This window comes from Phaethon aethereus (assembly GCF_964289735.1).
Source record: "Phaethon aethereus genome assembly, chromosome: W".
Taxonomy (NCBI): domain Eukaryota; kingdom Metazoa; phylum Chordata; class Aves; order Phaethontiformes; family Phaethontidae; genus Phaethon; species Phaethon aethereus.
The window spans coordinates 25,511,083-25,528,435 of NC_138581.1; the positions used below are offsets into that span (position 1 = coordinate 25,511,083).

General features: G+C 36.3%; 1 protein-coding gene across 1 annotated transcript in view; it reads right to left on the reverse strand.

The window, feature by feature from the left end:
- Positions 1-1,334: 1,334 nt before the first annotated feature.
- Positions 1,335-17,353, reverse strand: part of LOC309415129 (rapamycin-insensitive companion of mTOR-like) — a gene marked incomplete at both ends in the record, with an annotated part of 100,242 nt that continues 84,223 nt past the window's right edge. Inside the window, 10 exons of the mRNA XM_082012576.1 lie at positions 1,335-1,409; positions 1,574-1,712; positions 2,649-2,772; positions 4,020-4,172; positions 5,619-5,852; positions 7,231-7,315; positions 8,631-8,808; positions 12,359-13,385; positions 14,151-14,380; positions 16,236-16,342. Of these exons, the coding sequence (XP_081868702.1) occupies positions 1,335-1,409; positions 1,574-1,712; positions 2,649-2,772; positions 4,020-4,172; positions 5,619-5,852; positions 7,231-7,315; positions 8,631-8,808; positions 12,359-13,385; positions 14,151-14,380; positions 16,236-16,342 (2,352 nt within the window). The remainder of the gene's footprint in view (positions 1,410-1,573; positions 1,713-2,648; positions 2,773-4,019; positions 4,173-5,618; positions 5,853-7,230; positions 7,316-8,630; positions 8,809-12,358; positions 13,386-14,150; positions 14,381-16,235; positions 16,343-17,353) is intronic.

A 17,353-nucleotide genomic window follows, 5' to 3' on the forward strand; every position in this document is an offset into this window, starting at 1 on the left:
TTCTAACAAAGGTGGCCTTTCTACTGTGTGTGTATATATATATTTGCATATATTTATATTACCTTCTTATAAAGGCTTCTGAATCTTTAGATCCATGATAAAAGTAACAGGGATTCTTACTTTTTCTTTTTAAGCTTGCACTCATTAATTTAGAAACCTCAACTAGTAACATGACAGACAACTATTTCAGTCATTAAACAGTCACTGTATCATGTAACCTTTGCAACAAGTCTAAAATACCAATATAAAATTATAATTACTGTTGCTTCAAAATTTGCTACTTAAGGCTTTTCACTACAATTATTAGTACTATCTGATGCTTGATCACTAATCCATTGAAAATTCAAATCAAACCTTTGTTTTTATAAAAGGCTGTTTCCATGGAGCTTGGAAAACGCTCACAAAATTACATCTTCTCACAAAAGCAGCAATGATTAAACATCTTCAAGTTTAGTTTATACAATATTCATTTATCTGATACAAATCATGCTTTTTAAAGGTTTTTCGTTAAGATCAACATTCATACTAGATGAGCATGAGTATAGAAACTGCAAACACATGCATATCATTCAGGGAAAACAATCAGATTTCTGCATTTTAAGTTTAAATGATTTGTTATTTTTAAAATCAAACTGTAGTGAAAATCCTTAACTAGTTCAGATAAGATACATGTACATAAGTGTAATGAAATTGGAGAGATTGCTAATAAAATTACTTACAACTATAGTAATATTAAAATAACTTAAAGGAAACCTCAGATTCACAGAGGCTTTTCTTTCTGTCTGAAGTTACAAACCCCCAGGTAGTGTTATAAACAGTACAAAAACCAACAGAGAAGGGCTAACATTAATCCCCTGGTGACTAGATTACAGCATGGCTCCCCATTGCTGGCAATGGAATGCACGCTCATCTCCCTTGATTCCTGGTATCCAGGAGCTAAAAAGCAAGGCATCATTCTGCTTCTCTGGAACAGAATTGGAAGTCAATCATAAAAGATATCTCCTCTGTATCTTGTCTTTTTTTTTTTTTTTTTTTTTTTAATTTATGGTAAAAAAAATGAAATGAAAACTTGTGGAGGTGTTCAGTGCTTGGCTCTTGCATATACTGGTAATTACTATTATTAAAACTATGGTCATGTTTAATAATTCCCCAAAGGGCTCAAAAGACTGAGGCAGTAATTGGTTAAGGAAGAAAAAGTTTTCAGTTCAGTCTTCAGGTACCAGTAGCTTCTGGAACAGTGTAGAAATGATGCTCCAAAGCTTTTTATCCAGTCAGTTGGAGGTTGTCTGAGGATTTCAGACAGTCTACATGCAATGTACTGCATGAGACAGAGGTCAGGATTCAGATGATGTATCAATTACTGGCTGTTTTGTTGGTGTTGCTAAAATAGCCTCTGCTGCTTCATGCATCTAAAAGAAAAAGACAGATGAAGTATTAATTGCGTCAGAGTTTTTACTAGAAAGACATCATAAAATAGTTTCCTTTAAGACATATCTGAAAGCATTCAGAACATGAAACCTGCACCCAGTTGGCACATTTTGGTGCATTCAATGCATCTGAACTCTCCACTTACTTGTAAGAACTGTACATCTTGAAATAGCTCCTGAATGAACCTTCGAGATGGAAGTCGAAATGTACAATGTGCTAACAAGTAGGACACCTCAGAGTAAAGGCATATGTCATCAAATGCTTGGGGATATTTCTCCTTAATTCTGATTGACAGGAAAAACAAAATTTTAAAAGTCTTGAACAGATTTCCATCATATTTTTTAAAACTGTTCAATTAAATTTTGATTGTCATCATTAACAAAGCAGAACTCTTCAGTAAATGGCATTATACATTCTGGATCTGATGAAGCAAAAAAATCAGAACAGAGAGCATTATTTTGTACCAAACGAAAATACATATTAATGAGACAAAACAGAATATATAATTTGAAAGTTGTACAGAATCTCTGAGACCACCTAGTCTTAAAATAACAGATGTGGAAAGAGAACAGTATATCAAAGAATAGGCATCCATATGTACAGTAATAAAAAATACGAAAAACTAACTTAATTACCTGTAAGCTTTTTTTAAAACTGAGCATCTCTGTGTTTTCTTTTAGCAGTCATATGTCAGTTTCCAACATCACTAGCCCAGAAACATACATTTTTTTATTATAACATGTAATCCCTGGATTTATAGTCCTATATTTTAACATGAGTTTTTCTATAAATTAATTCCAGTAGTTTTAATTCTTTAATTAATTCTTGCTTAAAGCAGATTTGTGTTTCTCAAGAAGATACTTTCAGATTGTTATTCTGGTTATCTGATATATATTATTTGGCACAAATAACAAAAAAGAATTATAATTTTTTTTTTAAAGATGCATGACATAATGGATATGTAATGAAACATCACTACAGTTGAATTACTGATTTGAAAAATAATGGGGAAGACTAAGAAATTAAAAACAGAACAAACATTAAAAGGAAAATTCTTTGCTTAGCTTTTATGTTACATTCAGTCATCCCCTGTAACCCACAATAATACCTGCTTGACAATTTTTTGAGAAGTCAGAAATAAGGTGAATCACTATCTCAGAGATCTTAGAAAATACATACAACTAAATGTTGCTAAAACATTTGAAATGTATTTAACTTACGTCAGGAGTCCAGTTTCATGGCCCTTAGTTCCTACTGAACTACTCAAATTGATTACTAAACGTAAGACTTCTTTTCGCAGAAGTATTCTGCACACTGGTGTATCATCTGGGATTGATTTTACTCCTGGAAAAACAAATTCAACAGTATGGAGTTTAAGCAGAACAGTCTTTGATTGTGCTAATCTTATGCCACATAAGTCTGTTTTAGCATAACACACACGAGTACGTATGTATGTATGTATTCTGAACTACCAATAAATATTCCCATTAAAATTAAAACAAACAAAAATATTCTTTTCATGAATTTTAACATGGAAATATTTAAAAAAGGTAAACTAGCATTTCATAAATGCCGTATAACATTTAGAAAAATCTGTGAGATTCCATTACAATGCTGTCTCTATCACTAAATCATGTTGCAAACTGGGTGATTACCTGCTCTGACTGCATCAGATACTGGCAAAATTAGCAACCAGCTACTTCATAAGAAATTATGATAATTCAAAATGTAAAACACAAGCCTAAAAAAGAAATGTCTCTCTCTCTACAGAAATTCAGTAATTTTTTTAAAAGATTTTTTTTTTTAAAAACTAACACCACTGTGGGAGAAAAAGGCAATCAATTTGATTGTAATGTTGGATACAGAGCTGCATTTACATTACCTGCAAAAATGTCATAAAGCTAAAGCAGAACAGTTTGAAAGTATGTCATCTACCATAGTCATTGACAATGCAACTACTGTGTCCAGAGAAGGGCAACGAAGCTGGTGAGGGGGCTGGAGCACAAGTCTTATGAGGAGCAGCTGAGGGAACTGGGGTTGTTTAGTCTGGAGAAGAAGAGGCTGAGGGGAGACCTTATCACTCTCTACAACTACCTGAAAGGGGGTTGTGGCCACAAGGGTGTTGGCCTCTTCTCCCAAGTAACTAGTGATAGGACAAGAGGAAATGGCCTCAAGTTGCGCCACGGGAGGTTTAGATTGGATATTAGGAAAAATTTCTTCACCGAGTGGTCAGGCATTGGAACAGGCTGCCCAGGGAGGTGGTGGAGTCGCCATCTCTGGAAGTGTTCAAAAAACGTGTGGATGTGGCGCTTCAGGTCATGGTTTAGGGGACATGGTGGCGCTGGATTAATGGTTGGACTTGATGATCTTGAAGGTCCTTTCCAACCTAGTTATTCTGTGTGATACCTTCCTGGATAATGATTAGGGCATCCAAAGTGGGTTTTTTGAGTAGTTGTTTCTGTTGTTGTTGTTTGTTTGTTTAAATAAAGAGCATTACTTTGTTGCAGTATATATAAATAAAATATTATTTTTCCACAATACCTAAAAAATACTTTAAGAGTCTCTAATAATCATAAGGCTTTCAAACTTACCGAGTACAAGCTCTGTACTCTTGGTGCTGCTAGCTGAACTACGGGATACTGCATCACTACAGCTTGAAATTCCAGAAAATTTTGAGGAATGCACATCTAAGTGACTGTGTATGGTCTGCCCACACCAGTCAGTATATGGAATGTCTGAAAAATCTGATAGAAACAAGATGTTGCATCTTTGTTATTCACACTTTTCCTCACTTCAAACGCTTTTCTTATTTTTTAAACAATGTTAAGCATGCAAGACATTAATGCATTATGTACGGTAACTATCAGCATATAAAACAGCTGGAAACTAGATGTTCGATTTTGGACAATTCATACTCAAAACATCTAAAAATAACTTTTTTTGAGTCTTATAATACTAGAGTGAAAATAATCAAGTCTTAAGTACTGACAGAAGCCTATAAAACTGTAATCACATGTGGAGCTCATGTAAAATAGAGCATGGATATATCAATAACATAATAAAGATGCTCTTGCATTGCACAAGCTTTTTGTTCATACAATTACCACAGGTCTTGCAGAAAGGGCTCTGACTTCATCAACAGAAAGATGTGACAAGTAAGATTCTTCTGGGAGGTTTCACTATCTACAGCCTTTGACATTTTGGATGTAGAGAGACGAATGTAAAATCCAAGCTTTTAATTGTTGCGCAGTTAACAGAACCACAGAAAACCATAGGTCTGAAGTGACTTCTGGAGATCACCTAGTTCAACCCCTTGCTCAAAGGGCTCGCTTCAAAATGAGATCAAGTCACACTGCAAAGAGTTTTCCCCCTTATGTTTAACTGGGATTTCTATTCCAACAGCACATGCCTGTGGTCTCCCCATCCTTCAGCTTTGTGCTTCTGACAAGAGCCTGGCTCTGCCTCACCTGTAATCCCCTCATGCTAATTGAAGACTACAATTGGGATTTTATTTGCCATCTCTTCTCAATACTGAACTTGAGCTCAAACTCATCTCTCTCAGCCATTCCTCACATTTTGTGCATCATCCCCCTTGCCAGCAGTACTCTTTGTGTTACTACCTGAATGCATAACACTTGTAAAATGGTAAGGATTCCTACTAAGCAAAATTGGAATTTCTATTACGGGATTATCTTTTTATTATAGACATTGTAAAAAGGCATGTAACTGGCAAGCTCTGCAGAGAAGGTTAGGAAGAAAATAATAATTCTGAATCTGATCCGATTCTCAAAATATGAAGAAAGAAGACTAAATCCCAGAAGTTACAGCTCAACTTCAACAGACTCCTCAATCAGCTTTCCTTTGTTTTGTTTTATGGTACAGACTTGCTTTGAAGTCAGACTTTTCATTAGTTTGACCACAAACCTCAGCTTTCAGGACATTGATTTGTAAATACTAAATAAGGTTTTGAATTTTATATTTTGATAAGGTTTTAGAAATACGACCACAGCAATACCATTGGTTACATAGTGAGCTTATTAAGAAGAATTAATTTCAAGGTCAATAGTCAGTAAGAACAACCCCCCCCCCAACCCAACAAACACACTCTTACAGATTCATCAGTTTTAGAGATGAACAAAATTCAATATTGTCATTCAGTTTTATCACACTTCCCCACAAGGAACACTAACCTGTATGACTATATGAAGAGTTTACTTTGTTGTTAGACTGATAACCCAGTATTTGAATGCAGACACAGTAAAGGCAATTCTCATCTGTGTGCTCCTGTAGCCCTGTATCCTCTGTATTTTCTAAAAACTGAGAGGCATCTGAACGGCTGGTATTCATTATTTCTGTGAGACTGATCTGCTGTTGGAGCATCTGAAAAGGACTTTTGACAACATCACTTATACCTGATGGAAGACCTGTAGATGAGCAATTCAACATCAGAAAAAAACCAAAACCACCCAATGTTAATAAAACATTATTTCAATTAAATTTCCCCTTTTAAGGCTGGGAGGGGTGTGTGGGTGTGTGTGGGTGCGTGTGTGAAGATCTAGAAACTTTTTTTGAATGGTTAAGGCTCCCAAGATTTGTTAGCATTCAGGAAATAAACATCGCATTTTAGTCCCAGCTTATCATATATAACAAAACACTGCAAAGGACAGAATTCAACCTCTAAACACACATACTGTAAGAAGATATGTGGTAAATCCTAACATATCAAAATTAGTAACAGTAATACCCATGTAACATTAATGTTATAAATTTTCATAGTATCAAACAAGATTAGTACAACAATATACCAGATATATAAATGACATATGCACCAATGAAAACAGAAACACAATTTTAAAAACTGTAACTTAGTGCCTGTAATAGGATGAAACTAGACTCAACAGTGCAGAAACAAGCCAAAGATACCTTAGTGACATGCTCTTCCCTGGGTGGAAAATACCAACAAATACAATTTTGAACAGGCCTAATCCTAACTTTACACTGAAACTACAGAAACACACTTTCAGGAAAGTCATCTTTATATATTACATTAACAACACAAGAGGAAAAAAAAATAATCAGTTAAGATGTGTCTATTTGGAAGTTCAAAGTGCTTGTAATAAAGTTCCAGTTAACTAAGAAGCAAGACAACAGCTATCCTATACTATTTTAGGACCAGTATCAATGTTTCTTCTTCAGTTGTCCTACTGAAAAGATACATATTGATGCCCTACAGATTTATGACTACTCTGGAGTAAAAAGAAAGTGCATTCCAGAACAAGCCAGGCATTACAGAGCACTTGCAATTTTCTTGTACCATGTTCCATCACCTCCGCTGATCAACTGTCACAGAAACATCACAGAAAGACAAAATTTACTTTCTGAAATACACATCTAACACCTTTATTGGTTCCTATAAATTCACATGTCAAAGGGGAGTCAAAATATAACAACTCAATATATATGTGGCATACAAATTTTATCTTAGCCTAAGTTTTGTTACTTTCTTCAATGCAGTATCACTACCAGTCTTCAATTAACATTAGCTCATGTTATAATCAAAGATACGTAGACTTTCCTTCTTAGTTTATTAGAGCTGGATCAAGCTTTGAAGCAACACCCCATTATCTTGAACTACATAAACCATTAATAGCCACTATCCTAAATCCAGAACACAGCTCAAAAATTAACATCTAAACCCAACATTTTCTGTAAAGAAAAATCAACAAATAAAACCCAACACCCCACCTCATCCAATGTACAAACAAACAACAGAAAGGTACAGAAGAGGAACAAAACCGATACCTTCTGCATCAGGTGCAAAGACCCTAGCTCCACGGTCATCAAATGGAAGTATGGTTTTCTTCTGGAAATATGGAGTTTCCTTTACCTGGAATATTCAAGTGAAAGTTAAAATTAGCACAGGTGATAATTATATACAAAGGAAAAATAGATATTTTTTATGAGGAAATAAAATGTTGTCAATTTTTTACTTCAGGAAAAAGATCTAATTGGAGGAAGAAATTAAGAATGGGTTCCTGAGTAGTAAAGAAAAGCCAATGAGAAAAACATACATTTGTGAATGAATGTTTATTAAGCAAGGCTTATGAACAGTCAGTAAATGGTAAAACATAGTGGTGACAGGCTGTAAGGAAACCAGTGACCCAAAAGTGGCTATTAATGATCTGTCCATGATCACTCTACACCACTGGAGACCTCAGGAAAGTAGAGCAAAACCACCCAGGACATCTAAAATGTTGCCTGTAAGATGTTGCAGAATCAAGAAGTGTCTCAACTCTACAAAAAGTGTTGAGAGAAGTGAGGCAACATAAACATACCATAAAGACTATGGAGGAGAAATAAAATAATCATTTCATAGAAGGGAAATAGAAGCAGGTATGATGAAAAACCTTGCCTTTAGCTCTAGCTTTAGTAATTTTTTGAGATTAGTAAGAAAGGAATTTAGGTTTGAAAGGCAAAGACCAAGTAAACTAAAGAGAAGGAAGCCACTGATTTACCTTTGACATAGACCATGTCCTGTTTTTGATAATTAGGTAACAGAATACTAAACATTGTGATGCATCAGTTTGTTAGATGGGAATGTGTTTTAACTAAGTAGAGAGAGGAAGGCAACTGATAAGACAATTAAGATAATCTGTTTTAACTTAAAGAAATATATCTGTGAGGTTAAGTAAAGACAATACAATTTAATGCTATGATGATAGATATACAAATAAAGTTATATTAAATCAAGATCACGACAGCAGAAGTCATAGTAGCAGGAAGTTTACCATGGGATTATGCACATCACTTATGGTTGATCAATGAACATATCAATTAGTTGGCTAAAGAGATATTAACAAATGTCCACAGACTATGCTAATTTTAGTATAAAAGCTAGCCATCAACTAAAAATCTTATGACAGCATATTTATGCTACCACTGTTTAACATACTTCTAACCTAGTCTGTGTCATTATTTGCAAAATACAAAATAGACTAGCACTATTCTGTAAACAGGGTTAGAAAAGTAACTCTAAAAAAAAAAAAAAAAAAGTAACTCTAACTCCAAAGCACATTCCTTGAAAGTACCACATCCTGTTTTCCTCATTTCTGTAGATCTAATCTATTCTGATGATAATGCAACAGTTAACTACCTTCCAGTATGAAAATGCAAATGAACCCATTAAGTTATCACATACATACCTGAAATATTTCATTGATATCCACTGGGAGAGCAAGGCCAATGTAATCATCAGAGCTACCATATGTAGCATTAGAAACCATGGAGCGAACAGAGGAGGAACGCTGAAGTGTGTTTTGGTTAATAGGACTTAATAAATCTTCTTTATCTAATGAAGCGTAACTTAAAGCTTTCATGAACCTGTAACATTGAAATAACAAATCACAACCTTGGTAAATCTCTCATTATGACACATTACAAGTAAGGACTGCTGACACAAAGACTATCCTCATCTTCCCATTGTAGAACCCAGAGCTTGTTACTCTGTCAAATTACAGCTATAGGCTCATTGCTTTTGTTCTGTCTCATGTTGTATTGCATGGTTTAGCAGTTCCTTAGGTAAAAATTTGTGATTTTTTTTTTATGTCCTGGGACAGAGACTTGAAAGATAGCAGAATGGAACTTCTGCTTAAGAGGTTGCCAACCCTGTAAGAACACAAATTTTCTCCAACTTACCAGGCTTCAAAGATTTACAGCCCAGACAGTCAGTAAAGATTTCGGCTTTTAAACTGCTAACACAGAGCTTGAGCCTGCTAGGTACCAGAGATGTGAGCAAGGAACATTTTTTTCCTGTATTCTAAAGGAGCCACCCACTGGGTCATCCAAGCATGGAAGAAGAATTTGCTAAACATGAACAGACAAAGAACAAACTTGAACCTGCAATGTGAGCAGAGCTGACTGTGACAAGCAGCCTGAGGAACAAAGAAAGAAATAGGTTGGGAAAGGAGACAGGAAAGAGGAGGCTGGAGAACAAGTCCTCAGTGCTGATCAGAGTCCTGATGATGGAAATATCTCATTTGGCCATCTCTCATTTTACTTTTTACATTGAAGATAAAAACCTATTAATACTTTCTGCTAATCAACCTAAGTAGATGGTCTATGCAGTGGATTAAAGCTTCCTAGTAAAAAGAGACACTCCTTAGGAACGGTAAATTTTTATTATATTATTGCAAATTATTATACATTTGAAGGTAAGTACAGTGAACATTTTATTTCTTGAGCTGGACTTTCTGCCTTGGAAATAATTTTCTATCATTTTTTTCTTTTAGATGGGCAATTAAAATGTCTTCTCATCCATAACAGCTTAACAGATTTATACTGAGATAAAAATAAATTATGGTTTGACTATGTGTTGTTCAAGACATTATTATGCAATGGGAATGTGCAGAACACAGATTATAGGACATCCACAGTTTTCTTGCTACTAATTCTGACCAATGCTAATTACAGTAGCAGTGGACTTGCAATAAAACTCAAGCCATACTTCAAAACCCAGAGTTACCATTTGCATTAGTTATTTCATAATAAAGCATTCTATAGTTACTCTCAAGATGAAGATATACATATTAATCCTAAACAATTGTCCCTGCTTCTCTTGGAAAAGCTAACAGATATATCATTAGTAGTGATAAACACTGATAAGTTTTCATGAAATCATGTCTGCCTCACAAAATAATTTGTGCAAAGAAATAAGCTTTTCAACCTTTTGAACAAATGGAACAACTAGAAACATCACCAAAGTCAATTTACAGCTGCTACTTGCTATGAACTCCTGAATTTGTGAATGAAGCATGAATAAAAAAAAATTTTCTGAAGACTGACAGAAGAATGGCCAAAGACAAAAAAGGACAGAGTATTTCTTTCCAATTTATTACTTAAACAGCAATTAGACAATATTTAGCTGGAAGTAGTAACATACTCTGAAATTAAAAGGACCACAATTATTCAGTGGAGACACTCAGCCGTAACCAGTAAGAAAAATACATATACTAGTTAAATCATAGTCTTTCCAATCAATTATATCAGTAACCAAGACAATCTGACAATCTTTTGTAATATGTACATCTGCAATTTTTTAACCTTCTCAGATACAAGCACTCTAGTCATTTAAGTTCAACGTTAAACAGGTCAGCTCAAATCCTTGCACCTAACAACTGATACGAGAGATCATGAACAGCTAAGCACCAGGAATACTGTTAGTATTACACTGCATGCTGAGTCTCAGGATGAAAGTCCACTGCAGGGAGGCTGCTTTGCATATCAAGTACATGACTGCAAGGAACAGTACAGCATGACTACAGCCACAACAGAATCTGTACTGCCACTGAAATGACACTGATTTGTTCCTGCATTAGCACAGGAAGCCAGTGACAGAGCAAGGAACAGCACTTCTGATTTCAAGGACAGTGCAGCTTAACTACTGAATCGTCCTTAATTTAGTCAGCACACGCAGTCTAGTTCTAACTTAACTGAATGAAGGGAACAGAACTTAACTTTTATGGCATCTTTGCAGAATCATGTGAAAATATAAAAACAAAAATTAATGTTGCTCTTAATCAGGAAGGAAACTTTTAGCTACACAAAGTTTTTAGTCTGGAGAAGGCTGAGAGGGGACCTTATCACTGTCTATAAATATCTGAAGGGTGGCTGTCAGGAGGATGGAGCCAGTCTCTTTTCAGTAGTGCCCAGTGACAGGACGAGGGGCAATGGGCATAAACTGCAGCACAGGAAGTTCCACCTCAACATAAGGAAAAACTTCTTTACTGTGAGGGTGACAGAGCACTGGAACAGGCTGCCCAGAGAGGTTGTGAAGTCTCCTTCTCTGGAGACCTTCAAAACCCGACTGGATGCGTTCCTGTGCAACCTGCCCTAGGTGATCCTGCTTTGGCAGGGGGGTTGGACCAGATGATCTTCAGAGGTCCCTTCCAACTCCTACCATTCTGCGATTCTGCGAAACTAGTAGAAATAAACAGGTACTATAAACACTCAACTGGGTATGCGGATTGAAATTCAGGGACAGAGCATTAGTCACTTCCTTACTGCACAGAAGAGCAAATGTGCTGGTAACTTCTCCCCTTTCTCTCATGTGAGACAGGATATTTAGGTAAAAACAGAGGTAGAAAGTGTCTTTTCCCTTTCAATAGTAATCTGAAAATCCAATCCACTATCTAAAAGCTGATTTGAAAGGAAAAGTTTGGGAAGTAGAAGAACTTTTAAGAGAAAGTTGTTAAGCACTGACTGTAGCTGCTGGGAACAGTGTAAATTTCATGAGCTAGATATCTTCTGTAACTATCCAATTAGTCTTCAGAAGAGCTAATATTACTAAAAAATAAAGAGGTGACACTGCAATCTAAAAATAAACCCTATGAGTAAAATCTTTGCTCTGTTGTAGCTAAGAAGCCAAACTCACATGCATATCAGTGGTACCAGTATCTCACCACTGGCCTCAGTGCCACAGTGAACAGCAATATAGTTTTAGTCCCTTTCCTAAAACCCCACCAAGTGACATCCAAGAAAATTCTCTTCTGAAATACAGCTCTGACTGCATGAGCAGTTTTGTGTGATTGTAACTTCAGTAATGTTAGCAGTGCAATCGCATTTAAATATTAAAAAAAGTTAAACAGGAAGTAAATGTGATAGAAGGAAACATACTCTTTTGTCACTAACAACATTAAAGGGACTGAGGACAGCTATGAAAGCTGGGCTTCTATGACAGCACTTACAAACTTCAGACTTCTCATTAGCCTATTCTCCACCTAATGTTGGTAATGCTTTCAGCAAAGTTATGAATCATCCTGCAACAACTGTCACTTTTAGATGAAGTTGGAAAAAAAATATTAGAAAGATACTTTTCTTATTTAATTGCTCTTACAGCTTTGATGTAAGAAACAAGAATATAATAATCTCTTACCGGCTTGGGGTCAGCCGAGAATCCAGGCTGCCAGACTTCATGGTAATAGTGTCAGTAAACAGCACATCCTTTGCTGGAGATGCTAGGGCTTCTGAGTGAGACAGTGAAGGATGCATTCTCTGCTGTTGTAAGCGTTTTAGTGTAGCATAGCCAAAGGCATCTCGAGAACTTGTGTAGCTGAAGTTATAGTCAGCAAGACTTTTTATTGTAGCAAGAGAAGGAGCCTTAAGAGACTGGGCTCTTCGGGGAAGTGTATGAGAAGACCCTGGCAGTACCAAGGATACAGAGTTGGATTTTGAGAGAAGCAGGTGGTTAGACTGTGGTGTTGAACAGTGACTTGGTTTAACTGTTTTTGTGCTTACCACAGTACTCAAACTTCCACAGTCAGTATCTACATTTGTAGTATCCACACCTACAGTCTCCCTTGAAGGGCTAGAGCTCATTGAGCTTATGCCACTTGTTGTGGTATCTGTATTAAAACTTAAGCTACGACTCTTGAAATGTGTTTGTGTAGTACCATCTCCTATTAGCCTTTCTCTGCTTGTGTTTTCCCGGTGAATTTCATTTCCAAGACCTTTTGGCAGCTTCAGATCATTTTCTCCAATACTTGGGGTACTATCAGTATCTTCCATGTGCTTACTTCCAACAAAAGAAGCTTCTAATCGTAAAGTCTGGATTTTAGGAACTCTGAAAACAGGGTTGAATTCTTCCCCAGCAGGAAAGTCTACGCTACTGGAAGGTTCTGTTACAGTACGATTTCGCCTCAGGCCTGATTTACTGTCAGATGTCAGCTTTCCTCCTTTTGAATCACTGCTACTTCTATGTTTTTTATTAGGTAGAGTAAGAGAGTTTAGAATGCGATTTTTCACAAGTCTTGTAGAAGAAAAAAAAGGAAAGGGACTACGGTCTTTGTCCTTTGAAGGTCCAGGTCTGTCATAAAATATTTTTTCTGTATCTTCAGTAATATCTAGGAAGAACGTACTAGTGGAAGTACTACCAAAACGGTCATCCTCCATGATGAACATGCCTGAAATTATATGAGACTTTGTCACTGAAAATGGACGTTTCTTCAAAGTGTATAAACTATGTTGCGAAAAAATAAACAATTCTATAAAAGCTAAAATGGGAGACTGTGTTTTACCACAATTTTAATTCAACATTTTTTTCTGCAGAACTTAGTATTGTAAATTAAGTATCTTCAGGAGTACCTGAGCTGAAGGTCTCGTTGCTTCAAAAGAAAAGCCACACTATCTTATTTCAGTGCAAATATCCAGCTACTAGGATTACAACTGATGCATTCCTTTAATGATATCTAAATATGGTATATTTCTGGATTTAAATTCCAAATATCAATAGCAAAATTAAAACATATTAGAAACACAAAATATACAATAATTTAAATACAGCAATACTGTATATATGTGTGTGTATACACAGAATATATATTCTAAATATTCCTTTATTCCTTTAAGGACAAACAAGTAAATGCATCTTTATACCTAAAGCATGGAGATTTCTGCAGGGTATTATAGCAAGCTGCCATAACTTGACATAAAAAACTAGTAACTTACCGTAATGTTAAAATTTCATATTTCTACACCAAATGTAAATCTAAGCCATTGTTCTCTTTCATCTCACTTGATTACATCTCTCTGAATGCATAAAACTGTCCCCTGGCTTGCACTCTTTCTTGCAATAGCACCTTTAAACCATTTGCCTAAATTTCATCCTGCCAAAAAGTTGGTAAGAACACCAAAATGCTGTTTTGTGGTGTTTTTTTGTTGTTACTTACTTGAAGGCATAGATTCGCTTTCACTGTTATGCCTAGAACCGGTAGACTCAGAGTTCAAGCTAAGAGTGCTGGGTATAGAAGAAAGTTCATTGCAGAGCTGCTCCATGTCATCAGGGACCACTGGCCAAGGCTGTCTACGACTGTGTCTCACTGCATCCCAGTTATGATGCTTCAAAACATCACATCCTTGTTTAGTTTTGGCTATTAGACCAAGCGCGTAGACACAGGTTCTGTATTTAATATATATAGAAAAAAGGAGCAACAATAATAGCATCTAATTTAACTAAACTTATTTCTCTCTTGAAAGGAAACCGTTTCAAAACAATTCAGCAGAAACTTCACAAAACTGCCGAATAGCTTTTTGTTCCTGATTTTTATTTGTAAATCAATGGAAGCTTAAGAAATGCACTAAAATACCTGAGTAAAATACACTATTAAAAAAAAAATTATTACAAGAGCCTGATACATAAAGTAGAAAAATACCTTATTTATTTAAAGGAAAAACAATGCTGCAGCAGTATTAGGCAAAAGACTATCTATTTCTGTGTCGTGGTGCCAGGTTCTGCTAGTTTATCAGGATTCTGCACTTGTTCAGGGGTGAAGTTCCAGAACACCGGAGGTGCCCACCGCCCTACGCATTTGCCCATGCTGCTCCACACGCCCTGCCATTCATAACTATCCAGCCTTGGGGTAGATCTCTGGGTGATATTCTTAAACTGCTTGCCAACCTTAGACAAAACCGAAACAATGTTCCTCAGAAGTACCAACAGAAGTATTTTAACTACCCAAGGGTGTTCAAAATACTGAAAAATTATTGTGATGAAGGAGGAAACATTATGATAGAGGGTAGCAAAGGTACCATTCTGCATTTCCTCCATAAAAAGCCTTTCAGAGGCAGAAGTATAATTCCTAATCGCCTCCACAAGACAGTAGCCAAAATACAGTAACGGCTTTAGTACAGAGCTCAGATGATACCACATTAAGCTCAAGGTCAGTGTTCTAAAAACAAATCTCGCAGGCAAGACATTAATAATCATCGCAGAGTACAGCAGCCCGCAGAAACCAACACCAATCTTTAACATGTACAGCAAGGACGAGAGAATGATACAAATCAAACTGATATCGTGACCTGCAAGCGTTATCATCTCAAACCCTTCGTGCCACGCATTGGATGCCAAAAAGGACTGTCGTGGTTTAGCCCCAGCCAGCAACTAAGCACCACACAGCTGCTCACTCACTCCCCCCTCCCCCAGTGGGACAGGGGAGGGAACTCTGAAAAACCTCATGGGTTGAGATAAAAACAGTTTAATAGGACAGCAAGAGAGAAGGAAACGATGATGATGATAATAATAATACTGACAAAGGAATGTACAAGAACAAGTGATACCCAATGCAGCAATTGCTCACCACCCGGTGATTGATAGCCTGTCCCTGAGCAGTGATTCCCGCCCCCCGGCTAACTCCAGTTTATGTACTGGGCATGATGTTATATGGCAGGGAATCTCTCTTTGGCCAGTCTGGGTCAGCTGTCCTGGCTGTGCCCCCTCCCAGCTTCTTGTGCACCTCCTCACTGGCAGAGCATGGGAATCTGAGAAGTCCTCGACTTAGTATAAGCACTACAACTACTTAACCACAATTAAAACTTCAGTATGTTATCAACATTATTCTCATACCAACTCCAAAGCACAGCACTATACCAGCTATTGGGAAGAAAAAACAACTCCATCCCAGTCGAAACCAGGACATTATGCTTTCTTTTTAAAGATTCAAAAAAGATACTGAATAAAAATGAAAGAATAATAAATTGATTCCAACAGAGAGATAAGTAACAAATATTTTAACTGCTTTTTTAAAAAAGGAAATAAGTAGCATGTATCTTTTTTTCCCCACAGGTTTCATTTGCTTACTATATGTTCTTTTAGACTTCCTATACAATTCTGAGATTGTATAGGACAGATTGATCAACAATCTTTAATAACTGATTTCCAAGTGTCAAAACTATATTCACATAAATTAGGTAAGGCTATTTGAAAACCTACTGGAACTACCATCTGTAAATTTTATGTATAAATCAGATACACATACCCTCTAACAGAGAGAACCTCACAATGTTGCGCAAGTGCCATTATATCGGGAATTACATTCTCCTCTTGAAGCAAGTTAAGACCCCAATTTGATGATCCAATATTGCCCTGGAATAAAACAGTTTGTCAAATAAGTTTTGATTTTGATGTCATCTGCAGCACTATCAGTGTAAAGCTTTCGACATTTTTATTCGTTGGTGGTACAGTTTCAAGCCATATCTTCTCAAAGCAATTAGAGATTTGAGCACCCTTTTTGGCATTTCCTAGTCATGCAAATCCAAAAAAGGACTCAGGACACTATGTATAATACCTAAAACTGGTCACAACTACTACATATTCCTCATTTTATCAATTCTACTACAGCCAGCAGTATGATCTTGAATTACTCATTTTACATTCTTCTTAAACGGGCATTTTATTAGATACCTACAATATCTTCCAGTAATAGTCACTTTGGACAAATGTTCCAAAATAAACTTTGGGGAAGACAAGAAAGAGGCAGACGAACAGCTGCGGTGGCAAAGCAACTTTAGGAGTGTAGCTTGGATAGGCACAGACACTAGGTTTTTCCCATGTTATCCCAAATACCAGGGATGTCATGACCATATATATTCCCACATATCAACAGTGGCAGCCAACTTTCTTCCAGAAAAACTGAATTTTGGAATACCACAGTAAATATATTAAAAATAGACCACAGCAAGTGGTAACCACTGGTTCCATAGTAATACTGTTGCTACGTGTGGCAATCTGTTCTTTTTATTTGGTTTAAAACAAAACAAAATAACAACCCCAAAAAAACACCACCACCACAAAACCAACCCCACCCCCCCAAACCCACAAAAAAAACCTACAACAACAACAACAAAAAAACCCAAAACCCCCAACAAAAGAAGACAGACAAAGCAACTATTAAAAGACTCAGAAGAAAACAGGTGCAGTGAACAATTTTAATCTGAAAGTCCAGTTAAGGTACTTTCCACTAACTTGGAAAGTCACACACATTTTATGACAAAAACCCTAAATAATGATTTTAAGGGATTTTGCTTAGTTATTTCAGAATCAAGAGTCATAACAGAACTCAGACAGCTGCAGAAAGATTGTATATCTATTACTAAC